This window comes from Corythoichthys intestinalis, chromosome 9 (genome assembly GCF_030265065.1).
Source record: "Corythoichthys intestinalis isolate RoL2023-P3 chromosome 9, ASM3026506v1, whole genome shotgun sequence".
Classification (NCBI taxonomy): domain Eukaryota; kingdom Metazoa; phylum Chordata; class Actinopteri; order Syngnathiformes; family Syngnathidae; genus Corythoichthys; species Corythoichthys intestinalis.
The window spans coordinates 11,309,948-11,337,594 of NC_080403.1; the positions used below are offsets into that span (position 1 = coordinate 11,309,948).

The following is a 27,647-nucleotide window of genomic DNA, read 5'->3' on the forward strand; positions in this document are numbered from 1 at the left end:
CATGGACAGCCCATTTTATTTATTTATTCTTAAATCACTTCACAGCGGTTTTCAATAATACCGTATTTAGGGGACTGAAATCGCCATTCCAGAACATTGTACCTTTCCCACTGCATGGATGCCTTTAGGGTCGTGTTCTTGTTGAAGTATCCAAACGTCCCAGAACTTCAACTTTTCAATGATTCTTGAGCATTGTTTTCAAGAATCTGCTACTGACCTGATTGAATTTAGTGTAGTGAAAAGAACCTCACGTGCCATTTTTAGGAATGCAGGGGGGAAGTATGGAGAGAACATACAAACTCACAGTCGAGATTTAAACCCTTAACCTCAGAACTGTGAGACTGGCACACTAATAATTCTCCACCATGATCAAAATGTTTTGGTAATATAACTACAGTTGTACCTCTACTTACGAAATTAATTGGTTCTGGAAATAGTTTATTAACTTGAAAATTCTGGAAGTAGAGAATGCCCTAATCCGTTCCAAGCCCCCCCCCAAATCTTTTATAATGCATAAAAATGCATCAAAACATGTAACAGATACATGTTACAATTAGATTATTACACAATAAACATAAAATGTGAGTAATGCATAATGTAAAAAACCAAAAACAAAGAATCAAAGTTAATACACTCATGTAAAGCTGTCAAACATAAGGGGTGAATGAAGAGGAGTCTGTGATACCCACTTACAGTAGAGGTCCCGCTTAGCCATTTGGATGCCAGGAATGCTCAGCAATAGCCAATGGCAGAGCAGCTATAACTACAGTAAAGTATGTTACTTTCAGTCAGCTCTGGGAGATGCGAGTACCAGCCATACTGTATTTTTGCCCATCGTATCCTGAAATTTCTTAACAAGAGGCAATATTTTCCCTTTGAGGCGTGCCTTAACCGGAAAATTCTGTATGTAGAGACGTTTCTTAAGTAGAGGTACCACTGTATATAATTATTATTCATTTGAATAGCCTTTTCTAATGGATCATTGCGCTTTGAGGGCCTTAAAAGGTGGAAAGGCGCTATACAAGTGTAACTCCATTCAGAATCTTTTCATACTTAGTTTTCTTTTTGTTATTATTTTGCATAACACTTCTTGTGTTATTTTCTTTGTAAACCATGTGTAGCTATTTCATGCGCATTCAATAAAGAAGAACTGTAAAATAATATAAATAATCTTATGATACTTTATTGGCTGACAGCAGGAGACAAGGTAATGTGGTTAATTCAGTTTGGTACAGTGTTGAGAGATTGTATTGCCCTTTTCTAAATACATAGTAAAAACATGAATATCTATGCAGACTTTATAGCACAAAATAAGTCTATGGACACATGTAATTCACTCCAGTATCCCTTTTGTTACAGCAAGGACACAAGCTGTCTGAACATCTACTGAATTGTTGTACATGTTGAGCAAACATCAACTAATGGTACACACTAAAAGCATTTCATCAATCATATTGCTGTATATTTCTGCTGGCGCAGAGTTAACTATTAGTGACAAACTCTTCAATGCAACACGGTTGAGTAGATCCAGTGTACTCAGTGTAAATGGCTATGAAACCTCCGAAGTTGAATGTGTCTCGAGTCCTTCTGGACAAGATGGAATTCAACTAAAATTCTGAAGACCAAATGCCTCCAAATTTTTCCACAAGTGTACAAGATTATAACTCGATTGTAGTTTGTGTTTTATTTGTTTCTTTTGTATTTTTTGTTGCAACAAAAAGGATCTGCGATGTCAACAAGATATGCAATGCGGAAATTCGGAATAAATCTGTTGTAGCTGCTCAGCAACTTAAAGATGAATGGAGCACGTTTTTGTGAATATTGTGTTTGGTATTTTGCCAACTGATTTTGTGAAATGTGTGGGATTGTTTTAAAATTGGTGCCTTGGCTCAATAAAGATAGCTAAACACAGACCAAAAAACTTCAGTCCCCAATTACTGAGCCTTGGACTTGTACTTCGGCGCGCAAAGAGATTGAATAAATAATATACAAATGATCTAAACCAGAGTCTGAAAGAATCTCAAGTCATGTGATATGGGAAGAAAAATGCCAGCAAAAATGACTATATAATAAATAGGTTTGGAGAGCTATTTTGAAAACGGGAACAGGCCAAATAGTGAGACGATACAGGAATATATTGGCAGTCCTTCTTCGAGTACGGTACGGGCTTCTTGCCAGTAGTGTGGCATGCACAAAAAAACGGTTTTATACGCAACAAGTTACAACATGGTTAGACATCAAAATTGCTTCAGCGCTTGGAACCCAAGCAAAAAAGATAAGTCTATCCCAGACATAAAGTAAGACATATCCTTGGCACAAAAAAGTTTGGGAAACACTGCCCTTAATCATTGTTTCTGCATTTACATTCAAATTGATTAATGAAAATAGTTGTAAAATTGTAATGAACTGGAATTCAAGAGGAGTGTATTCAAGTTTGGAGGTTGCAGTGTACAGTACCAGTAAATTTGGTTCAGCGCTTGTTTGAGAGGTTGAAAAGTTTATCTGTTCTTGGTATGCCATTGTGCTTCAATTCACACACAATGATGATGCTACATGGACAACGGTTGAGAGAAGATCGCATCAGATGAGGTCGTGGTGGACGCTTAATGTGTTTATTGTGCAAATGTTCAAGGTGAGGTCTCAGTGGCGCGAGTGAGTGCGGTAAGAGTACGTGTGCTGCGTTGCCGGGCTCATGATGTTTTCTGTAATATATGCCACCAGTAAGCAGATGATGACCAACATCACGCAAATGGCCCCTCCGACTGTCGTCATGGCGATCACGATGTCCTGCATCCCAGAAGGCGGCAGGATAAACTCCACGCAGTCTTTGTGCTCCGCTGTCTGGGAGCGCAGGCAGATGCGGTAAGGAATGTTCTCGTGCAGCTCGCTTAACATGAAGTCCCCGCATCCAGAACCGAGATTGACCCCGGCGCACTCGAACTGAGTGTAGCTGCCGTTCCACCAGCAGCTCAACTCGTAACCTCCGCGTCTGTGTCGCCGGCCACCGAAAACACTCGACGAGTTTGTGCCAAAAGCTCTCGTCCAGTCTGGTGACCGTTGGACCTCTTGACTCCACTGTAGTAACACGCTGCCATTGAGGAGAATATTCGCCACCAAGCTCCCTGAAGACACGGCTGACCTGCAGTCTCCCTTATGGCACTTGTACCCGACCAACATGTGTCGAAAGCAGAGCGGCCCCCCGATACCCCCCTCCGTGACTTGATAGGCACACAGCGGTGATGACGCCTTGCTGAACGGGCTCCACTTGATCGGTGACACGCCAGAAACGTCGCTGTACCTCGGCCTGCTTTCCTGACTGCTGTTGCTATGGTGTTTAAGCCACTTGCGCTGCATCCCTGCATCTTCCCTGCCTGCCACCTCCGATGGGGATGTTGATGCTGATGCTGAGCTGCTGCCACGAGTCCTGTGCTGCGCCGTGCAAAGCAGCAGCGCAGCTAACGCGAGCACCGACGGCCCCTGTTGGCGGTTCATCTCCTCTGGTCGGACTTGCTGATGGCGGCCATTTATCGGATCAGCTCTGCTTCAACATCCGCGTGGAGGAGGGAAGCGCGTCCACGAGCGAGGACACTTCAGAGCACACATCTGCGACAGCAATCACAGGACACGGAGAGCAGAGTCATAAGTTAAAAAAAATAGGTATTCAATTCGAGGAAGTTAGAAACATCATAGATGAACTCGCGATCACTTACTTCCTGCAGGGGTTGCTATGCCAGCGGGTCTGCCGGCCGTCTTCGTCTTGATTGTTGCTTTTGACGTGTACGCTCTGACGTCCGCCGTGGGCGTGCGCACGCGGGAGCGCGCGCTACACAGTGCACGCTTGTGTGTGCAGGAATATTAGTGGCCATCAACAAACTGCTGTGAGTCACAATCCTACGCAAGTGGTGCCAAAAACAAGCAGTCCTTGTGGACACATTGGCGTAGGAAAGGTGTTAAGCAACCCGAGGCTACATTCAGAACACAGATGCCCCATGCATGCATGCCCACACAGTCAATGTCTTTTCAAATAATATCAAAAGAAAACTTTGTGCACAGTTTCCGATGAATGCAAATCTAACAACAGTATAATTTTCACATGGTGTATTGCCATCTGTCTGCACTCCCACAATATGTGTTTCAATAGAAATTTCGTAATTGTATAACGCTCCAACTTCCCCCTTATGTTCATGACTTGTGAGTCGCGACTACCGTAAATGCATTCATGTCAAAAAGCCATACTGAATAAAATAAGCATTACTCTGCTGCCATCTTATGGCATCTTGGCGCAAAGAAACTATTGCGATGAGTCATGGAGATTCAGGTTGTGCTGCTACCTATAGACCCTACCCACCGACGTCACAAAATCACGTGATCGCTGTATTGTTCCGCCCCCTTGTCCGTCATTTTGTGTCTGTATTATCAATGGTCTCAATTGATAGAGCAATTTATAATGCCTTTCATGGAAGACCCGGTGCTTTCGGATGCCGTAAACTCACTGGATGCGTTGCATAAAAGGCGTTATGTGGAAAAGCTTCAGTTTATCCATTCGCCAGATCCATATTTGATGCCTAAATCGATGTTTTTCGACCCGCTGTCTCTGCCGTATTTGCCTGACATCTGCTAGCTACCCTGATATATACAACTATCTTGTCCACACAAAATCAGCCTATTCTCACGAAAGTTTGAAAAACTTTAAGAGCTTGGAGGCTTATAAATACTTCGTTGCTGGTTGGGTGAAACAGGTCCTCGTCCACGAAAATTCGGCAGGAATCTATCTCGTGCTTGGAAAGGTGAGTTACGAAATTTTCAATTCAAAATCTTTTGTTCTTGCTAACATCCACTGTCAAGTCTAATGTATTTCATGTCATTTGTCAATGGAGCTAGGGCTTTTAATGTTTATATGGTTTAGCGATAGCACTCTCACTACATACATACGTGTATGTTGTCGGCGATTAGCCTAGCAATGATCTCAATTGTGGTTGTCAGCCCAAAACCCTCTAAATATATATTAAATGCATCTTACCAGATATAAAATGACTACTACATAATCTGTGGTAATCGTTTGGAGCCCAGTTTTCTCGTCGAATTGCAGCAGCCCATCTCACTCTCTCCTCTCCGGGTCTCTCGGAATCCGGTAGAACTTCAAGTCTCTCCGTCTATCTTCTCTGTTATTGCAACCGACCGCCACACATGCCTTCACCATTTTGATTATTAATGTTAACGAGCAGAAAAACACGCCATAAATAGGAGGAATGTACGTAGCCGTAACAGGCAAACACGATGTGTTGACGGACAATTGGGCGGCACCAGTCAGGAGGGCGGAGTTGTGACGTCACGTGGGTAGGGTCTATAGACCCTACTCACTCCGTCTACTCGTCATGTTAACGCATTACCGCTTCGTAAATTCCTCCTATTATGGCGTGTTTTTCTGCTCGTTAACATTAATAATCATAATGGTGAAGGCGTGTGTGGCGGTTGGTTGCAGTAACAGAGAAGATAGACGGAGAGACTTGAAGTTCTACTGTATTCCGAGAGACCCGGAGAGGAGAGCGAGATGGACTGCTGCAATTCGACGAGAAAACTGGGCTCCAAACGATTACCACAGATTATGTAGTAGTCATTTTATATCTGGTAAGATGCATTTAATATATATTTAGAGGGTTTTGGGCTGACAGCCACAATTAGGATCATTGCGAGGCTAATCGCCGACAACATACAGTTTCAAATTCAAGATGCTTGTTTCTTCCATCATCATTACATTTTGAATAATATTTAGCTGGCACCAAGTGAAAGAAGCTGGCCTCGTCTACGGATCATCAGTTAAACAGGTGTGTCCAAACCTTTTGCAAACGGGGCCAGATTTGGTGTGGTAAAAATGCGGGGGGCTACCATGGCTGATTCACATAGAACAATATATTTAAACAAATTTTAGCAAGCCCTTCTGTGTGTCACATTTACTTTATTTTTTTTTTCATTAATTCATAATTTCAACAATCTCGCCTTTGTGGCGTTCTCTTTCGACACTCGGGCTCTTGCGAAATACTGCTGCTGTGAAATTAAACTAGCTTCAAGTTGCTATAATTTCTCGCTGCGTATCTTCCCTGTAATGTCGTACATGTCAGGGTGTCTTGTTTGGTAATATTATCGCGTCACATCGAACTCTTTAAAAACAGCGACTGTCTCTCTGCAAATGAGGCAGACACAGTTGTTGCGTGTTTTATTGAAGAAATAGTCCAATATCCACCTATTACCACATATATCCACATATTACCGAACAAGACACGCTGACATGTACGACAGCATTACAGGGAAGATACGCAGCGAGAAATTATAGCAACTTGAAGCTAGTTTAATTTCACAGCAGCAGTATTTCGCAAGAGCCCGAGTGTCGAAAGAGAACGCCACAAAGGCGAGATTGTTGAAATTATGAATTAATGAAAAAAAAAATAAAGTAAATGTGACACACAGAAGGGCTTGCTAAAATTTGTTTAAATATATTGCTCTATGTAAATCAGCCAAGGTAGCCCCCCGCATTTTTACCACACCAAATCTGGCCCCCTTTGCAAAAGGTTTGGACACACCTGTTTAACTGATGATCCGTAGACGAGGCCAGCTTCTTTCACTTGGTACCAGCTAAATATTATTCAAAATGTAATGATGGTGGAAGAAATAAGCATCTTGAATTTGAAACTGTATGTTGTCGGTGATTAGCCTCGCAATGATCTTAATTGTGGTTGTCAGCCCAAAACCCTGTAAATATATATTAAATGCATCTTACCAGATATAAAATGACTACTACATAGTCTGTGGTAATCGTTTGGAGCCCAGTTTTCTCGTCGAATTGCAGCAGTCCATCTCGCTCTCCTCTCCGGGTCTCTCGGAATACGGTAGAACATCAAGTCTCTCCGTCTATCTTCTCTGTTATTGCAACCAACCGCCACGCACGCCTTCACCATTTTGATTATTAATGTTAACGAGCAGAAAAACACGCCATAATAGGAGGAATTTACGTAGCGGTAATGCGTCAACACGACGAGTAGACGGACAATATGGCGCGGAGGCGTGGTTGTGACGTCATGTGAGTAGGGTCTATTGGAATCCGTCGACAACTCATCCTTTTTGAGGGGGTTCTGTCCCATCCCAACCTTCATTGACTATTCTACAGTATTTATATCAAGGGCTTATGTTTGCATAGGGACGGTAGCGACATTAGACAACCAACTTTTCAGGATGCTGAAATTGTCCCCACCAACTTTTAAGCAACCTTATTTACATTATTCAATGACTTCAGTTGTATAGGCAATTTATATTGTCTTTCCTAGTGCTTCATTTGTAAATCATAAGGTGCCGGAACGCAGCGTACACATGACAGCGCAGGAATGACGAGACAGGCACAGGTCCCGAAACATACGCAGAAAACGGTGCTGAAAACAACACACAAATACCCATTTGTCATGCTGTGGGACTTACAAGCCTCAATTTCAGATAATATCCATGGTATAAATGTCATGACAACAATTTACAATGATTTAGGCTATACTCTGCACAGCACGGGCAATTGCCCACATAACCACAGGTGTGACTTACAGTAACGTACAGTCTAACTTGTAAAACATAAAAAAAAAAGTCAGAGATTACAATAAATAACACAAACCAATTCTTTTGCACGTTTCTAATCCCAACCAAAAGTTCCCACCGCCTTACAAATTGTGCCGCCCTAACCCAAATTTCCCATAAGGGCTGTTGCTCCAGCTGTTGGTGGTCTACCTGGCTGACTGCTGGCGCTGTAGCTGGCCCCTACTCCGGGTGGCGCTGAACCTGATCATCTGCTGTCACGGTAGCAGCCTCCTGCCCGACTTGGCTAGCTCTCCGTGAACCTGGCTAGCTGCTGCGGCCCTAGCCTCCTGCTGCACCCGGTCCAGCCCCTTAGCATGATCGCTGCAGCTGCCCTCATCGCCGGTTGTTGCTTTTCTGACTCGTTTTGAACCCACTTCATTCTTTTTGAAAAAAGACAGTAAATGCAACTGTCTTTTTGGCATGTTGAAATACCGTTTCATCCTGGCTGCTTGCTCCCCAGATGCCGCAAATTTCCAAAGGTTTTTTTTTTAATGTCAGGTGCGTGATTTGTTGGTCCAGCTTTTCAATGCATTAACAAATCTCCGACTCCGACTCAAATAACATTAAATTTTTATAAACAACATGCAATTCTTGGGATTTGTTCTGTAAATGAAATTATGCATACTATTTTTTTATGTTATACCGTAATGTCCGTAACTATGCACGGTCCCTTTAAGAGACGCTTTGACTGGAGAGCTGTGAGGTAGTAGGAAGCGAGTGTGAGACGGGCGAGAAGCAAAAGTTAGAGATCGAATGTGGTGCCCGTCCGCTGTTATTTTGTTTATTGTTTTCTTATTGTTGCCACAATAAAGTGGAGAAAGCCATCTCCTCCTTCTTTCCCCCCATTTGGGGGTATTACAATAAATTTTTTAAAAACGTTTTTATAATATTATTAATTTCTATACACGATAGATGCCGGATTTGCCCAAATAAGTGCCCGAACACTGGGAGGCCAAATTCAAGAGGTGCTGGATCTTGTTCCGGCAGGATCCGTTACACATTACATAATCACATTAGGCCAAAGAAATAAAAAGAAAATCATTAAATTAAAGAGGGAGGAAAAAAAACAGTAATGAAGCATTATTCGTCCAAAGAGCATGAATGCCCTGCCCTCTAGTGGAAAAATAGTTCCAAGTTTGAATAGCGAATACTGCAGTTCCTTCATAGTTACTATTATGAAATTAAAAGGATCATATCTGGGAGAGAGTTTTAAAATTCGCTCTTTCGATTCATGTTGAGGACAACGCTCTATGTCAAATACTTAATTTGTTATGGTGCTTTAAAGACGCGTGATTGATCAGGCTTGAGTGATCATAGAATGGCAAGCTTGTGTCTGATTGGTGTAATGGAATCATGTGATTATTGTTGCGATGTCTCATTGGTGAAATTAGTCGCGCTACTCTTGGCAATAGCATCGCTTGAAATTAGTAGCGCTACTCTTGGCAATGGCGTCACTAGTCACTGTTTGGGTCTGTTGATCTCATCTGACCAAAGCACACGGATTGTGTGCTTTGGTCAGATGGAACCAAACACTCTAAGTGGGTCTGGCGTGCCACGAAAGATGCGCATGCTGAAAAGCACCTCATACCCACTGTGAAGTATGGGGGTGGGTCAGTGATGCTGTGGGGCTGTTTCGCTTCCAAAGGCCCTGGGAACCTTGTTAGGGTGCATGGCATCATGAATGCTTTGAAATACCAGGACATTTTAAATCAAAATCTGTTGCCCACTGCCCGAAAGCTGAAGACGGGTCGTCACTGGGTCTTTCAGCAAGACAGTGACCCTAAAAATATGGCCAAATCAGACAGAAATGGTTCACCAGACACAAAATCAAGCTTGTGAAACATTATAGAAGATTAGGTGCTGTTTTGTTGGCAAAAGGGGGTTGTACAAAGTATTAACACCAGGGGTGCTAATAATTGTGACACACATTATTTGATGTCAAATAATTATTTCTTTATGTGGGATTTTTTCCCCACTGAATAAATGCACTTGTATTGAAGGTTGAATTTTTCTTTTTTTTCCATTAAGGTCCCATATTATTTGAATTAAAAAAAAATATTAGAAGCTAAAAAACACATCTTAACCAGGGGTGGCAATAATTATGGAGGGCACTGTAGAATAAAGAGAAAAAATGTAACGACTCTTGTGTAGCCCAAAGTAGCTGAGTAAGAGTAGCGTTCTTTTTTTTTCCACATACAGTATCTAATCAAGTAAAAGTAAAAAGAATGGCTCAGTAAAACTACTCTTAGAAATATATTTTTCTCAAAAAGTTACTCAAGTAAATGTAACGGAGTACATGTAACGAATTACTACACACCTCTGAACGCGTTGCATTTACTCCGTTACATTTTTGCCAGTGATGCCAACAGTAGCTCTACCAGTTTCACCAATGAGATGTCCAACAATAATCACATGACTCCATTATACCAATCAAGCTTGCCATTCTATGTTCGCGCAGGCCTGTTCAATCACTTGGCGTCTTTAAAAACCGTAACAAATGAAGTATTTGGCATGGAGGGCAGCCTACAACATGACTCGAAAGTGCGGTTTTCAACCTCTGTCCGATTTTTCATTTGGCAACGATTGACCACGGAAAACCGGAGATGTGATCTTTTTAATTTCATAATAGGAACTGTGACGGAACTATTCACTATTCAACTATTCAAACTAGGCTAAACTAGATACATACTTCATTTATGTAGATTTTTTTTTCTCTCGCTGGAATTAAATTTTTTTTGTGTTTCTTTGGTTTAATGTGGCTATGTAATAGGTTTTAGAAAAGTATAATAATAACTAGGGCTGTCAAAATTATCGCGTTAACGGGCGTTAATTAATTTTTTAAATTAATCACGTTAAAATATTTGACGCAATTAACGCACTAGGCCCGCTCAGACAGATTTAAATGTCAGTACAGTGAAAGGCCAACTTGTTAATTGTGTTTTATGGAGTTTTTCCGCCCTCTGCTGGCGCTTGGGTGTGACTTGCATATCTTATGTGGCGTAATGTCGCCCTCTGCTGGCGATTCAGTGCAGCTGATTATTTGGGTTTCGGCGCGCTTTTCTGACGTGATTATATGTCGACGCGAACTCACACTAATAGACAGTGCTATTCAGACCAGCTAACGTCCGCATCCAGTATTCAGTGGCAGTTCTCATAGCCCCATCACACTGTTTGTGTCTAATACATGCATCGCTTGTGAGTTATATTCCTCCTTTGTTTATATTCATGAGCATTAGATAGTTATTGATGATGTGTATTTGAATTTGTTCACATATATGGTGAAATGCAGTTACATTGTTAGATGCTTGTGAGCTAATTGGCTAGTGCTACTGCTCAAATGGACACGTGTGTGTACATTTTATGTTATTTTGTGATTTATGCAAGTTATTGACACATTGCCTTGTTATTTTCAGTTTTACAAAAACACAAGAAACGTGCTCCTGTCAAAAAGAGATGACTTCAGTAAAGCCCATGCAACTTTGCCACACCGTCTGATTTCTTTTTGGAACTTATGTTCGCTATCTGTCAATTTGTGTACTCACACACATTGACAGAATAGGGCTACTAGTTTATTTTTTGATTGAAAATTTTACAAATTTTATTCAAATGAAAACATTAAGAGGCATTTTAATATAACATTTCTATAACTTGTACTAATATTCATCTTTTAAGAACTACGAGTCTTTCTATCCATGGATCACTTTAACAGAATGTTAATAATGTTAATGCCATCTTGTTGATTTATTTTTATAATAAACAAATACAGTCCTTATGTACCGTATGTTGAATGTATATATCCATCTTGTCTTATCTTTCCATTCCAACAATAATTTACAGAAAAATATGGCATATTTTATAGATGGTTTGAATTGCGATTAATTGCGATTAATTACGATTAATTAATTTTTAAGCTGTAATTAACTCGATTAAAAATTTTAATCGTTTGACAGCCCTAATAATAACAGTTCATTTATATAACTTTGTGGTGAGAAAAAAAAATAACATTGTTTAAACAAATCAAACATCGTAAGTAGTTACTCACAATGTTACGCGGAGTCATCTACCAATCATAGAAAGAATCACCACTAGAACATCTCCATCGTGTCCAACTTGTCACTCACGTGCCAGGCAGCCTACCTGTACCCAAATCCTAACTCTCCCAGACATTTTGGCCACTGGGCTTCAAATCAGCAAGAGAGAAATAGACTGACCCGTTACTAAATTAGCAGACGGCCGGTCCACAAATTGCACCTGTAATAATAGAGTTATAAATTGACGATAAATGTTTTCTTTGTAATATGTATTTTTGTGGTTTGCGGTGGTGTACATGTGCTCTGCATGTGTTTTCCAATGAGAATATGCATATATGCATGTAAATGGCGGAAAACACAGACAAGACTGAAAAAGCAGTCTCTGCTCTTGCACTCCTCTTTAAAAGAAACTGCTGTATTTTAAGCCCAAACAACTGCTGTGTTTGATAGAACAATATGTCTATATGCTGCCATAGCAGATTCATGGCGCATTAAGCCCCAGAACTATTTTTAATTTGCCCGTTTTACCCTGGAACCCCCCGTTTACAGACGTTGCGCAACCGTTTTTGTTTCAATCCAGCCATGAAAACAAGGTAAGTAATTATATTTATTATTCAAAATGTCTGTCATTTTTAGCTTACAATCATTAATTGATGTCTAATATTTTTTTTTAAATAAAAAAAACAACTTAAAAAAAATTATTCACTTGCATCTTTTAAACATTTAAACAAATTGCGTCACAATGAAAAAATGGTGTCTTAACAAGTCACGGATATGTACCTCATAAATATCGCTAAATTGTATTTTTCTGTTACTGTCGCATTTTCCCCGATATGTTAGATGATAAATAATTAATCCAAACAAATAAAAATTGAAAAAAAAAAAACATTCAAAAGGGTAAATAATTTGAAAAAGAAAATCTTGACCACTCCTTGATGTCTGCGATTTTGACATCGCGCGACCCTTGTTATATTACCATGTTTCACCCATAAAATCCTCCAAAAATCCAGCTGTGTCCATTCACAGCTGTGTCTTGACACTCAGGCGACATGGACTTTTTGGATCGAAACAAGGTAAGTACGCGACAATATCTCGTTAAAGTCTGGCTTAATTCTGCTCTCGCGTGCTCTCACCTCCAGACAGGGTTTTACTGTTTAAAAAAAAATATTTAAAAAAAATGCCCTCCTGTCCAAAAATGTTCTTCCCCCAGAAATTTGAGATTTTAAGCTTTCGAGTGGTGTATCACACATGCATATTGGACAATTTTGAAATTTGGCCAAATTGGGGGTCTCCGAGCGAAACTTCAAGTCACCTGAGTGTTTTCCGCCATATGCATGTTTTATAAAGAGACGAAGCAGCGCCCAAGGTTTATGCCTTTGTTTTTTTTTTTTTTTAGACCTGTCTTCAAAGTGCTAGTCAAACTTTCAAAATGAAGAGCGAATTTAGCTGAACTCATTTAGTACTGTTTATGTGAGTGAGCTGATTTTGTGCAACTGCTGTCTGTTCCCTTGAGATCGACCAGAAAACAATTAGCACCAAGGATGTAAACAAATTGCTGACTGATGAAAGGAAAATGCATATTGGCATTGGCGCATCTTAAACCGAGATGTCACACGGGACTCCAGTTTCAGGTTGACTAGATAGGAATAATTTGAATATCCTCTGGGGTTGGACAGATAAAAGCACAAAATGCGTACTTGTAATGTGTGAAAACAGTTTAAAGGTTTAAAGAGTTTAAAGCGCGCTAAATTTTCATGACGGGATGAACGCCTATCTTCTCATCAGGTTCTTTGATGCGGTGTCGGAAAATGTCTGCACATCAAATTAAATGAACCTTGAGGCATGTCAGCAAAGATCAATTATTATGTGTGCATATAAAAGATGAAAAGGAGCATCAGCTGCTTTCATGGGCAATATTAAGCTTCCATGTTCAAGTCTGAGCAGACAAACAATGTGACCGTGCACGTGAGGCCATGTCGGCCGTACTCACTGTAGATGCTATTCTGTTTGGTATGCTGGTATTTTGTGGCATCTTGGGAAACTTTCTGGTCATCTTTGTGGTGAGACAACTTAAACTTATCCTGTTAGGTTGAGCTGTGTTTTACTTTTTCACTCATTTATACCTCCAGAACATGCAGTTAGGAGCTAGATATGCATACACCTGGTAAATAGACACTTCAATTCACTGATATGCTCACTGGTATTATTTGAATACTCAAGCAACTTTTTTCTTTGTAAAACATGTCGACAACATTTGAGGGTGAAGATATTGTTGCTGGTAGATTATTTAAAAAGTTTGATGTCTCCTTTTTTTTCTTGTTTTTTTAATCATTTAAATATTCATCATTTAACTGATTTGTCAGAGATGGGTAGTAACGTGTTAGTTACATGTACTCCGTTACATTTACTTGAGTAAGTTTTGGAGAAAAGAGTACTTCTAAGAGTAGTTTTACCAGGCTATACTTTTTGATTTTACTTGAGTAGATTTGTGAAGAAAAAAACGCTACTCTTACCTCACTTCTTTGGGCTACACAAGAGTCGTTACATTTTCCCCTCTTTATTCTACATATTAATTATTTTTATTGCCAGCGATGACATGCCTGGTGTATTACCATGGTAGCTCTCCTGATTTCACCAATGAGACGTCGCAACAATAATCACATGCCTCCATTATACCAATCAGAAGCAAGCTTGCCGTTCTATCTATACGCCAGCCTGTTCAGTCATTTGGTGTATTTCCAGCACTGTAAAAAATTAAGTATTTGATATAGAGCGTTGCCCTCAACATGACTCGAAAGCGCGGAGTTTAACCTCTCTCCCAGTTTATTAGTTCATTTATTAGTAGTTTATTTTGCACCGATTGACTACAGAAAACCGGAGATGAGATCCTTTTAATTTCAAAATAGTGGTTATAAAGGAACTTTTCACTATTCAAACTACTGTAGGAACTATTTTCTCCACCAGAGGGCTGTCATGCTCTTTGGACTAATAATGCTTCATTTATGTATTTTTATTTTTCCTCTCGTCGGAATTCAATGATTTTTTTTTTTGGGCTTAAAGAGGTTATGTAATGGGTTATTGTACATCCAAAAGCATTATAACAACAGTCCATATAGATAACTTTGTGCTCAGAAAAAATTACCATTGTTTAAAAAAAAATCCAACAATAATATAAGCAGTTACTCACAATGTTACTTATTACATACCTTCTCCGATGCTGCCCCCTCCCTTTGGAACTCACTCCCTAAACCCATCTGTACCTGTTCAGACCTTCCCACATTCAAAAAACGGTTAAAAACTCACCTTTTTAAACTAGCTTTTAATTTATAATCATTTTCTTTATTGTTTTGTTCTGTTCACTTTGTTGTTTTTGTTTTAACTGTAAAGCGTCTTTGAGCATTGGTAAAAGCGCTCTACAAATAAAATATATTATCATTATTATTATTATTATTATTACTTGAGTATTCTTTTCACTAAATACTTTTTTACTTGCACTTCAGTACAATTCTTGGACAACTACTTTTACTTTTACTTGAGTAATATTCTTTTGAATTAACGGTACTCTCGCTTAGTACTTAGTAAGAGTAAAATTTTTGGCTACTCTACCCACCTCTGTGAGTTGTTAACAACTTTCCTTTGTGTGATTTGGTTTATTTATTTATTTTTTTGCATTATGTTGACTTTAATCAGAAGCATGAAAACAGTACTTCAAGTATTATCAGTCTTTTGAAAGTCTAAAGTCTAATAGTGCGTAAGAACTTTTGTCTGCTCGATGGCTAAACCTTCCCTTGCCCTCCTCGCAGGTTATCCAGGCTGCCACTGAGAGTCCATCTCGGAGGCTTCCACCCTCGGATACAATTTTGGTGCATTTGTCACTGGCCAACCTCCTCACTTCGCTTTTCCGCACTGTGCCTATTTTTGTTTCGGACTTGGGTTTGGATGTGAGTCTCTCTCCGGGCTGGTGTCGAGTCTTCATGCTGCTGTGGGTGTGGTGGCGAGCTGTGGGCTGCTGGGTGACTCTGGGGCTCAGCATTTTCCACTTTACTACACTAAGGCGCCAGCATGTGACCTTCGGACCTCTGGCCTTACAACGGGAGAGGCGACGTGTCTGGATCATCCTGGGAGTAGTGTGGGGGGCCAACCTGGCATTTTCTACCCCTGCTCTTGTATACAGCACCCACGTTCACGGCAACGCTACTGTGGAGCTGATGGTGATCAGCTGCACCACCAGGCCCCTGCTAGGCTGCATATGGGAGTTCCCTTCCAGCACACAGGGAGCAGCATTTGCCTCTGCTTCCTTGGCCTTCAATGAGGTATTGCCACTCCTGCTAATGGTGTGCACCAACTTGGCCACGCTGCACTCTTTGGCCAAGCACATCAGGGCCGTGACTGCGGGGGGAGAACACGGGGAGCTGGACAAACACATGTCCGGTGAGCGCAAGGCAGCTCATGTCATTATGTTAATGGTATCGCTTTTTGTGGTGTGTTGGGTGCTGCAGGTAGCCGCAGTGACTTACTATAACCATGACAGAGGTCACCATGCTGAAGGATTGCTCACTGTAGCACATTTCTCCGCCTCGCTGTTTGTGGGATTTTGTCCGATGGTGGTGGCCCTGGGGCACGGCAAGTTAAGGAGGAGAATTGTGGGCATGATACTTGGCTGGTCAAAAGCTCTTAAACGCCGGTCTGGTGTGGAAGTTGGGGTTCAACCCCCGCAGGTTAAAGGAAAGAAAGATAAACAAACCATTTTTGTTGTTCCAAAGGAAAGTAAACAGTAACATGGAAGTAACATTTAAAACAATAAAATGATCCTGCTGATTTGATTAATTGATTTTTTTTTTTTTTTTTTTTTTTTTAAACAAACAGCAGCATGATGGAGTTTAGCTTGCCTACCTCATAGTCTTATGGTCCCGCCAACTTTGGTGATTAATTGTTCACCCTGTGCTTCATGGAGTTTAGCTTGCTTACCTGATAGTCTCATAGTCCCGTCAAATTTGATGATAATTGTTCAGCCTGTGCTTCTACTCCAGCTTCTTCACATATTATGAAAATGCATAGGTAAGCGTTATTAACATGTTTATATTTAGCCTTGCAATATTATTGTCATGTTTATTATTTATTAATTTATTTTTCAATCTTTGTTCTAGCGTACCTCTGGTGATCAGCTGAAGAAGTACAGTACCGGGAGCAGCATTGTATCATTTAATAGTGCAGGGGGCAAAGCCATGATGCAGCGAATTTGTGTGAACTGGCAGGTGGTGGGGGGTATGGGCATGCACGCTATGACCCTATTCCCAAAGGCTGGTTGGAAGCGACTTGGACGGGCTGGGAGGACTGCCCTGTGTCCTGGGGCGCGGATAGTGTTTCAACTGTGCCCCCTAAAGCCACCGATAGCGGGGGCAGTGCCAGGCCTGTTGGACGGCTCCCTCACAGCATTTCATTCTATGCATGACTAAAACATATTGGAATGGGTACACGCATAGCTAGGTGCCACTAGATACATACCTCTATATTAATCTGTTGGTGATTAAGGGGGAGCCAGTGTCCTGAAATGGCATAGCATACAATTGTCTTTCCAATATATGAAGTTAAAATTAAGACTTTTCCGGTGAGATATTGTCTATAAAATTTGTAAAGCAATAAAACAAACAACAAAAATGAAGGAAATTAACAAAAAAAAATTCTATAATGGGTCAAAATTACAGTGTCTACAGTGAAGCATAGCGGTTCAGCATCATGCTCTAGTGATGATTTCCTTTATCTGGAAATAGGCAAAGTGGAGGGACTCTGGACAGTTCCAAATAACAGACAGTTAGCACAAAAAACTTGGACTTCAAATAGAAAACAATAACTTTATTTTGGGGTTAATTAGAGCCATTTTAAATCATGGCAGGTATGCGTTCAACTTCACACTCGTCAGGCACGAGGCTGAATTGGTAATTCTGAATATAGTTTTCGGTATGTGAGGAACCACAATATCACATTCATTATTGTTATTTTTTTTTTTCAATGTCCCCTTGATAGAAAGTTATGAAAATGATTGAGTTGCAGATGTCAGGATTTTGATTTGATTTGAAATGATCGATCATTTATATCTTGCATTTTAACAAGGGTGTGTAGTCTTTTTATATGTGTATAGAAAATTTAGTATAGTCATCATTGAACCCATTTTGAATTTGCAAAGACCTGCAGAAATTTTCACACGATATCACAGGAGCACAGAGAGAACAGTCAAACAACAAAGTTCCTCAGGTAAGACTCGTATGCTGTAACTTAGAATTGTGAGGCACATGTGTTGACTGCAACCACCATGCACTGCAATCACAACCAAATGCTTTGATATATTTAGACCTTATAAATTGTGCCAAGCATGTAAATTGTCCAGTGAATGGCGACAGTGGCTCCCTGCCTTTGCCAGCAGCCTGTCAGTGGGCGAGCACAGACTTAATGAAAGAGCGGAGTCGGCGGTGACCCACTGCTAGAACCATGGGGGACAAGGCGATGAAGATGATGTTGGCAAAACGAGCGATAACCAGTAGAAACTCAGCTGAGGAGCCTCGGTTGTAGTTGAAGTAGTTGACGGATATGATGCTAGTGCCCCATGACATGATGAAGAGCATGATAAGGGCAAGAATAACCTGTAGAAGAATACAGTCGTCAGTGGTTGTCAAAATGGTGTCCAAGAGGCCATAAAACATGAGTTGTTCTTGAAGGTCTGTAAAATAACTTGCAATGAATTAAAAAGCATAGCCACGTTAGGGGATAATGCGCATAGCTAAAAATAAACAATAAACGTAACGGCGGGAAAATAAATTTCTATTGTTTTAGGTTTGACACCATTATTTACCACTTTTTGGGAGCAGAATCCAAAACTGATCTCAGTTTTTGTTTTTCTCTTTCTTCTCGCTTTTTAATGAAAATATGAAAAATTGCTGGAACCTAAATTATACTGTACAGGAGTGTTCCCCAACCTTTTTTGCACCACGAACCGGTGTTATGTTGGCTTTTTGTGGGCAATGTGTGGCAGAAAATTACAGTAAAACTAACATTAAGTACAGGGGAAATGTAACTTACCATTTGCTGAATCAACCCCCTAAAACTTGACGGCAAAAATCCTTGGTGGCAGGCATATGGAGTTCTTCCCCAATTGTGAAAGGTTTCTTGGCTTTAGCAATACGGGTCGCCACGAGGTATGATGCTCTCAGTGCATTCTCTTTTGTTGCCTCGTCTGCTAGTTTTTAGCCACATATTATGCAGAATGGACTTGGTTGTAGCCTCCTCTTCTGGCTCAGCAGGTGGCCTTTTCCCCGTAAAAAAAGATGTCCAAAGACGTTGCCGCCCGAAGCACACAGCCAACAGCAGCTAATGTTACTGTTTACGTTGACTGACACTGGGCTGCTGGGCTGTGCAAAAATCCCAGTGATGGTGGCCAACCCCTAGAGGGCGACGTACACAAATCTCTACTCTGACTAGTCAATAGAGTAGACAGGCATATTAATGCGTCTAGATGCACGGACCACATAGCGGTCATTAACAAATTATTTTTTTATTTTTCTGCGGCCCAGCAGCAAATGTGCCACCGACCGGTACCAGTCCCCGACGGTTGGGGATCACTGCTGTACAATATATTTGTTTGAATTAGAAAAAAAAATACAGTGGTACCTCGACATATGATTGCTTCGACACGCGATCTTTTGGACAGCCGACGTAAAACTTGACTTGCCATTTGTTTCTACATCTGACGAAATGCTCGAAATATGACGATTTATGACCTTGCCGGAGTTTCTTGTGAGATAAATCAATATGGGTTCCAAGAAGGTTAGTGCAGGTGGTGAAAAATGGAAAAAGGTGACGGTTACCACTGATATAAAGATGGAAATGATAGAAAAATACGAACGTGGTGTGCGCGTCCGTGAACTAGCTCGACAATACGGCCGTAGAATGTCTCCGATCTCGACGGTCCTCCTCTGACCTCCGTTCGCCAATCTTTATAAGTTATAGTGACGAATATTATTTTGGTAACATCGCCAAAGAAATCGCCAGCTTCGTCAGGTTTTTAATAATTTATTTCAGAAGTTGTGCCACACAACATGCCTGCTGTCAGCTGCAGTTGACGCCAACAACAACAGAACTTTAAAAGAGAAAGTAAAATCTCTTCCACACCTATTGTCATGTCTCAAAAGTCATGTTAGTGTTTTATGTTTGTTTGTGCAGAATTTCCTGCTTTTATTTTGGTAGTGGCATTCCACCTGGTTCCCAACTTTACTTCCTGCTCTTCCCAATCAGGCTGATCGTATCCACCTGTGAGACATTGTATACATAGTCTGCATCTAACGTTGCCCTGCGTCGGTTCGTCATGTATCCTGCCACGTTCCATGTCACCAGCTCATGTAAGCCTTTTCTTGACCAACATTTATGTTTAAACCAAATGCCTATTTGTAGTGATGGTGAAATGAAGCCTCATGAGGTATTGCGCCAATTGTGTCGAGAAAGGGTTCATTTCTCGGAGCTTCATGTGTCCACGGAACCACCTACTGGCTAAGTGTATAATCACAGTCATTTGTCTCCCAACCACTTGAGTGATTCGTCAATTTGTGTGTTTGTCTGTTGGGAGGGTATTATTTAGCAAAATATTGTCTCACAAAATCCTCGATATACATAGATTATCACATAAGTATACTGATAAGTATACTGTATATATTTTTTCTACAACTTTCTTTTCATTGTTTTCCTGTCACAGAAGTTAAATTTGGCATACATCTTCAGCAATGGGATCAGACTCATGACCTGAGTGACCATAATGTATGGGGAGCAGTACCCTCTGAATCAAAAAGAAAAAGGACCTATACATATGAAACAAAAATGCGCACATAGACATCAAAAGTACCTCAGAGTCATAAAAATATATGATATGACGATGTCTCCTGTAGGTCAGCAGTGCCAAGCAGCTCCCCAAAAATCAACGTACAACAAATTATACATATACACGTATAAACTTTTCGGTCCAGTAAGAGGAGTGGCCACATACAGTCACAGTCATACGTCACTCATGAAGTAAAACTTACAATATACTGTATATTTTTTAATGTAGTAGGTGTATGTGTGAAAATGATTCAATAAATGGCATTATCATAATGTGGCAGGTTGCGCAATGTTTTTTTTTCTGAAAATGACACGTGCGTATATAGCCGGTGTTGCATGGATCCATCCCACGCAACACAATCCGCCCAATTTGCCCAGGACAGGACTCGAACCCATGCATACAACACATCCAGCACGGCAGGCGGATGCTCTGACCACCAAGACAGAAGCCAAGGGACCTGTGTGTACCCAACACGTAATCAGGGAGAGAACAGTAAACATGTTTGTGTAACATGAAAAAGGGTACTAATTATGCCTGTGTAATTTGGACATTGATGTAGCTTGAGGATGGTGGGGATTTTCATTCTGTTTTATTAAAAAAAAAAAAAAATCTACAGAAAGGAAGTCCTCTTTCTTGCCGGTTCCATCCAAGTATGAACTACTGTTCCCTTCTCTCAACTCACTTAAACCTTTAACTCTCCAAACCACCTCCAAACTAGCCAAAGTCTCACCTGATCGCAACTCTCCTTCAAACACCCACATTTTGAATGCAGCCAGAGGGTTATGATAGACTGTAGCGAGCTGTCAAACCGCGCCACAAATCTAAAGCACTCTGTGAAGCAATCATGTGGTACAGCTGGGCGGCGAGGCTTCGGACGTCATCATTTTCGGAACCTCCCCTAAATGAAGCAAGCCTTGGTACGCGCTTCGCGGAAAAGTCCCTTCATTACTCGACACACGCTTCGAAGGCTCACTACCTACTACATCACTACCTATTTGTTTCTTTGTTGACTTTGTTCAGTTTTTTGGTATCCCGCAAGTGCTGTGAATTTTTGTTGTCTCTTTTTGAACTCTTATGGACTGATTAATAAACCTTTTTGTTTAAACGGAACATTCAAGCATTTGGGTCCTTAGTGAATCCTTGTCACCAATCTCACTGTCACGTCGGCCTCGCAATGCGTTCAGGTACAGCACGCAAAACACATCCGCCACATTAGAAACCGATTTGTTGCATTTTTACAGGAATAAATTATTATTATTATTATTAGATTAGTATCTCCAATTTTTATTTACGGACGGCTCAACATACGACTTTTTCGACTTACAAACAAGATCCTGGAACGAATTAACTTCGTAAGTAGAGGTACCACTGTATTGACATGCAAAAAAAGTTGCAGAAACTGTCTATCATTGTAAATTGAAAATGAAAATATAATAAATGAGTTTTTTTCTGTTTGGTGACTTTTTAAATCTCTTAGCATAGGGTACAGACGGCATTTTTTGTTGTATTTTTAATAAAGAGGTGCCTTTGCGATAACCACATAACAACTGCATTACAAGAATTCCAAATGTTTTTACTACCATAATGCATCCTGTGGCTGTTTTACAATAAACTTTAATTTAAATACTTCTCACCTTGGCAGCTCGTCTCTCGGCTGGCACTCTTTTAATGACAGGCGCGTCTTTGACCGAAGTCCTTCCATGCGTGTAGAGTGTGTAAAGAGAGCCCATATTGGTTAAGACCATCAAAATGATGGGGAGAGTCTCATGTATCACCATGGAGGTGGTGGCGTATGACAAGCCGCTGAAGGAATAAGGAAAGTTCCATACGCAGCCCAGCAAGGGGCGTGTTGTGCTGCTCACTAGCATTAGCGTCTGAAGAAGAGGTAAAGTAATTGTTATTGTACAGTAAAATTGAAGTCCTGACATGCCTGTTTATGGGGGATATAGAATCAGATTAAAATTTTAACAATTTTCAACAATTGATTTACACAGTAACTTTAATAAAAACATAATTATCTGTGCACTTAACACATTGCTTTTTTTATGGAAACGTTTTGGATTTACTTGAATTATAACAAAACCCTTCAGTTTTTCTTTTATTTACATTTTTTATTTTGTGGTTTATTATTATTATTTTTTAATATATGTACAGTGTATCACAAAAGTGAGTACACCACTCGCATTTCTGCAGATATTTAAGTACATCTTTTCATGGGACAACACTGACAAAATGACACTTTGACGCAATGAAAAGTAGTCTGTGTGCAGCTTATATAATAGAGTTAATTTGTTTTCCCCTCAAAATAACTCAAAATATAGCCATTAATACCTAAACCCCTGGCAACAAAAGTGAGTACACCCCTTAGAAACTACGTACGTCCCTATATGTCCAAATTGAGTACTGCTTGTCATTTTCCCTCCTAAATGTCGTGTGACTCGTTACAGGAGTGCTGTCAGCATTGCTGCAGAGATTGATGAGATGGGGGGTCAGCCTGTTAGTGCTCAGACCATACGCCGCACTCTACATCAAATTGGTGTGCATGGCTGTCAACCCAGGAGGAAGCCTCTTCTGAAGACGGTACACAAGAAAGCCTGCCCGTCTCATCAGACGATAGGACATGGTTCCAGTAATACATGTGCTTGTTAACATGTCTTCTGTTTGCGGCCTTTCTTACTCTCTTACTCACTTTTGTTGCCAGGGGTTTAGATATTAATGGCTATATTTTGAGTTATTATGCTAATAAAATCTAGATTAATCAAATTAATATGAATAAAAACAAACTAAAGTATTTTTAAAATCGTATTTAACTCATTGCGTGCCACTGATAGTGATAGCCCTCCAATGGCGTACCGCACGAATGCTATTTTTAGACCGTGACGTCGCATTGTAAAGCGGAAGTGGAACATTATAGACCCGCCCACGCATAGAAACCATAATATTTCTGTTACTTTTCTCCGGTAATCTTTCAAAAACGAACATGCCGATCAAGCACTGCTGATGTGGAAGTTGTAGAAACGACTCTGGACATTACGACATATGAAGGATGTTTTCTTCATACGTTTCCCGAAACCAAAAATTCAGAGGAAAAAATGTGAAGAATGGATCAACTTGCGCGGACGTTTAATGCCAGCAAGGTAAAGCCATTCACATTTCATATGCAGTAAACATTTTATTGGTTTGGCATGGTCCTTCAGAGGACAAAGAGGTAAGCCATTTTGATATTTTTTAACTTATTTTTTAGAGTGGCGTTTTACCGTGCTGCTTCTGTCTGACAATGAATGACCTGAAAATAATTAAAATGGTCACTGTCACTGTCACACTGCCACTGTTACCTTTACTGTTGTTAAAAAAAAAAAAAAAAACTTTCGTGAGGGGGAAGTTTAAATTAATTATCGAATTAAGATTAGTCATTAATGAAAAAATTAAAAGTGTTCGTTGGCTGTCAACGAGTAGCATACAAAAATAGCAATGTAAATTGCCCAAAAGATCAGTCAGAGACGTAAGACAACCTGAGGATATAATATATATGATACACAGGGCATATTGTGGAAAAAGATAGATTGTTGAAACAGGAGAATGTCATTGTCAGTAGCGTAAGAAAAAGGTGTCGATAAAAAAGCTAAGGCTAAGCTTAGTTTAGTTAGTTTTTTCAGCCCTCGTCTTTGAAGCCATCTCTTTAACTGAACATTTGTATGTTCTTCCACATCTGTACCAGTGCATTTGGCACCAGGGACATCATTTTCGGACAGAATTGGTAGGTTTAGCTCTGTAAACATCTCCTTTGTGCACTACGTATTTCCATTCATTTACTATTGGGGACAAGCTCCAGTTTGTCCCCCCCCTTAGCAACATTAGCTAACGTCATGAATATTAATGAACGGAAGTGAAGTGTAGCATGTGGTACGCCATTCATTTAAACTTGGACGACTGGCTGTGAATACTGTTCATTCGCCCCTCCCAGTCAAAATTGATTAGACGTCTAGCGCCTTCATTGGCAGCCAGTGAGTTAAATGAGTCCCCTGTAAGTTAAAAAAAACAAAAAAAAAAACATAATTTGAGCATAAAAGGTTTAAATGACTTGGAGTGCACATACAAAATGCATTTAAAAGAGTTGTTGTAATCTTTTAAAAAGTATAATAATAAAAAATAAAATCTAACCTCTGTGGTGTTAACATTGCCATTAGTGGAGAAGATATATGCAGGAATGGAGTATAAAAAGTTGAGGAACCAGATGAAAGCCAGATTGAGCAGGAGAATACTAGGAGCCCCTCGCTGTGTACGGAACGTGGTAATATTAGGAGCCACGCGTCTTAAGGTCTGAAGGTGAAAGGCACTGAGAAAGAGTGTTGACCACACGTTGACCGAGCGCAGCCACACCCACACCCCCATGAGAAAGCGACACCACTCCTTGGATGAATACAGCTGCGGAAGATGTGCACAATGAAACTATGAAATCAATTTCAGATATTTAAATCAACAGATGTGGACCTACTTCTAGTCCAATGTCTGAGATGACCAGCAGCGTGTTCCTCATCACTGACACCAATAAATTGGACAAGGCCATGTTGATGATAATGATGTCGGAGTTGTGTCCTCGACCACGTTCCACGTACACGCTCTTACCGATCACTAAGATCACAATGGCGTTACCCAGGATTCCCAGCACCACCAGTATGATGTACATAGCAATTTGGAGCGGGGACACTGAGACCCGAAGTCCCATGCCTATCAGCTCCATATCCTCATCCATGTCCCCGTCCATAGTGGTAAATTTTCTCTCCAGCACAAAAATTCCACTAAAAGATGACCTCATATAGCAAAGGAGGTTGCATCTTCATTCCCGCTTTCAGTAGTTGACATCCAAACAAATTCTGGGCCGTTTGCAAGGTTCTTGCTCAGGTTCAGAAGAGGAAGGTTGTGTAATTGGAGCAAAAAGCATCAAATAATCCTTATTAGGCTCTCACAAAGCTCTAGGATGTTGTTCCTAAGGGAGCTCAAGGTGCATGGTAATAACCCACAAGTGATTAATCATCTTATGCTGAATCAAATGTGCTTCATTTGCACTGCATTACCCCAAGGGAGGAGGAAGCCTGTTGGCTCATGTGCTTGACATGTTGCACATCCAAGAAAAACGACATTATGGTGGTACAACTCATTATCATATTTGGTTAATAGCAGCAGTGTACGTGTAATAGCTCTTGTGTACATTGTGTAGGGTGACCAAACGTCCTCTTTTGCCCGGACGTGGCCACTTTTTACATCCTGTCTGTGGCGTCCGGTGGGGTTTTTTAAATTCATGAAAATGTCCGGTTTTCATTATTTTTCTCGGGACCAATTAGCGTGAGTTAAAACTGACTGATGCTTTGCACAGAATACGGTACTACGATACTGTGCTACCTCTGACATGTTCCCAGAGAGCCTTCCCAGTTGATTAAGATCAATAGGCATATAATCAAATGCTCATCTACCCAAAAGAGTAATTAAGTCGAAAATATATTTTACTTCGAAAACCAGTTTGCGCATTCGTGCTCAGTCACAGACTCGCCAGGAGCTTACAGGCACAGGTATGTACACTTGCTAAATTTACCTTTCAACAACTGTTGACTTCTGTTGGAGCTTTGTACTGGTGTGGTCTGTAAAATCCCGTTGGTGTCGCATCATTGCGCTGCCAAGGATTGTAAACTTTTATAGCAATATTTGATTTTTGCCTCGGCCACAGGTAGTAGGGTAGTTGTCTGTGAGCTAAGCTGCGCTAGGCATTCTGGGAAATGTAGTTTTGGAAAAATGCTGGTTAATTTGTTTGTCAGTTTATTTTGGTTATTGTTTGCGTGCAATCTAGAACATTGAATGAGGATAATAATTGAGTAGGAATAACAATTTGTCAACAAGAGTTGTATTGATATTAATTTCTAAAAATGTTTAGTTGTCACAAGGCCTACTGGGTGTGTGTATTTATTGGACTACACTTCCATGGGTCTGCATTATATTCATAAAATATTTAGCTGTTAGTTTTTGAACAACTTCTTTCTGTACACTGATGACATTGCTGACTGACTATATGGAGGTAGATTTCTGTCTTTATTATTCAATCCCAAAAAAAATTCAAAGAACATTTTTAAAAATAAAACTGAAATTTCCTACACAGGCAGAGGAGGCACACTTTTAAATATATCAAAGTGATATGGCATCTTTGAGTGAACTTAGAGTAAAATTTAGGTATCTCGAGGCTGAGCAGAGTGTCCTCTTTTTTGAAAATCCAAATATGGTCAAACAGTGTGTGAACATTTTATTACGTCAGAATTGAAACTTTGCTAGTTGTAAGAGTATTCTAGTAGCATGTATGCTTTATTCAATTTCAGTAGTGTGTGAGCAAATCATTTTCATTGCAAGGAAACCAGGAAGATCAGGAGTGGAAGTTCTCTTAGTTACACCTAAAAATGGTTCCTTATTAAAATCATTAATTTCAATTTTGTAAGATGAATACAATTAAGTATGTTTTGCACATGAAGTTCGGCAAACAGAATACCTTAAAGCTTAAAGGAACCCAGTTAATTAGCGTAATTTTCGGTCTATAAGGCGCACCTGACTATAAGCCGCCACCCACCAAATATGACACGAAAATGGCATTTGTTCATAGATAAGCCGCACTGGACTTGCATGGCAAGGCCAGACTGTTCTCCCTGTATTTTTCAAACACTGTGAGAATAGTCTGGTACCCAGCTCTTGAATGGCCTCTCGAGCCGAACGAAATATTCCGTGCGATCAGATTCGATTATTTGCGTAACGTGTTCTTAACGAGCAACGTCACTCTTGCGTGTCAGACGTCGTCTCCACAACAACACAGATGGCGAACGGGAGAGCCGAGAATATATATATGATCTTTATTCTGGAGTCACACAGTGTGTCCATAGCACACAAACCAACAGAAAAATCACATAAGAAAACAAAGGAACAATATGTTCCAATCCACAATAAAATCAGTTTTAAATGACCAAAAACACATTGACACAAGTCATTGACAACAGTCTGTCTCGCGCTAGCCATGTTGAGTAAACTTCTCCGTTCTCCGCTTGCGCTAGAGTTTCTTGTCGCTTTATCAACGTCACGTTCGCCGTCGCTGATTGGTCCACTCTGCT

The 27,647-nt window shown here is 40.4% G+C and overlaps 3 protein-coding genes across 3 annotated transcripts; 1 reads left to right on the forward strand and 2 right to left on the reverse strand.

Moving 5' to 3' along the window:
- Nucleotides 1-1,177: 1,177 nt before the first annotated feature.
- On the reverse strand, nucleotides 1,178-3,794 carry fndc10 (fibronectin type III domain containing 10). The gene is made up of 2 exons (XM_057846341.1): nucleotides 3,711-3,794; nucleotides 1,178-3,603 (listed from the first exon to the last, which is right to left on the reverse strand). The coding sequence occupies exon 2, from the start codon at nucleotides 3,490-3,492 to the stop codon at nucleotides 2,641-2,643; it is 852 nt and encodes a 283-aa protein (XP_057702324.1). The 5' UTR covers nucleotides 3,493-3,603; nucleotides 3,711-3,794; the 3' UTR covers nucleotides 1,178-2,640.
- A 9,824-nt stretch (nucleotides 3,795-13,618) lies between these two features.
- On the forward strand, nucleotides 13,619-16,423 carry LOC130921548 (olfactory receptor class A-like protein 4). The gene is made up of 2 exons (XM_057845583.1): nucleotides 13,619-13,705; nucleotides 15,449-16,423. Exons 1-2 carry the CDS (start codon nucleotides 13,619-13,621, stop codon nucleotides 16,421-16,423), a joined length of 1,062 nt encoding a protein of 353 aa, XP_057701566.1.
- Nucleotides 16,424-18,070: 1,647 nt separating this feature from the next.
- On the reverse strand, nucleotides 18,071-25,273 carry LOC130921550 (olfactory receptor class A-like protein 4). The gene is made up of 4 exons (XM_057845584.1): nucleotides 25,004-25,273; nucleotides 24,670-24,933; nucleotides 22,143-22,382; nucleotides 18,071-18,283 (listed from the first exon to the last, which is right to left on the reverse strand). Exons 1-4 carry the CDS (start codon nucleotides 25,271-25,273, stop codon nucleotides 18,071-18,073), a joined length of 987 nt encoding a protein of 328 aa, XP_057701567.1.
- Between the last annotated feature and the right edge of the window lie 2,374 nt (nucleotides 25,274-27,647).

Coding starts and splice junctions, on each gene's coding strand:
- fndc10 (XM_057846341.1), bottom strand. CDS start 3,492: ATGAACCGCCAACAGGGGCCGTCGGTGCTCGCGTTAGCTGCGCTGCTG.
- LOC130921548 (XM_057845583.1), top strand. CDS start 13,619: ATGTCGGCCGTACTCACTGTAGATGCTATTCTGTTTGGTATGCTGGTA. Junction 13,706..15,448: donor ACTTTCTGGTCATCTTTGTG/GTGAGACAACTT, acceptor CCCTCCTCGCAG/GTTATCCAGGCTGCCACTGA.
- LOC130921550 (XM_057845584.1), bottom strand. CDS start 25,273: ATGGACGGGGACATGGATGAGGATATGGAGCTGATAGGCATGGGACTT. Junction 24,934..25,003: donor TCTCAGACATTGGACTAGAA/GTAGGTCCACAT, acceptor CATCTTCCGCAG/CTGTATTCATCCAAGGAGTG. Junction 22,383..24,669: donor GCAATGTTAACACCACAGAG/GTTAGATTTTAT, acceptor CCTCTTCTTCAG/ACGCTAATGCTAGTGAGCAG.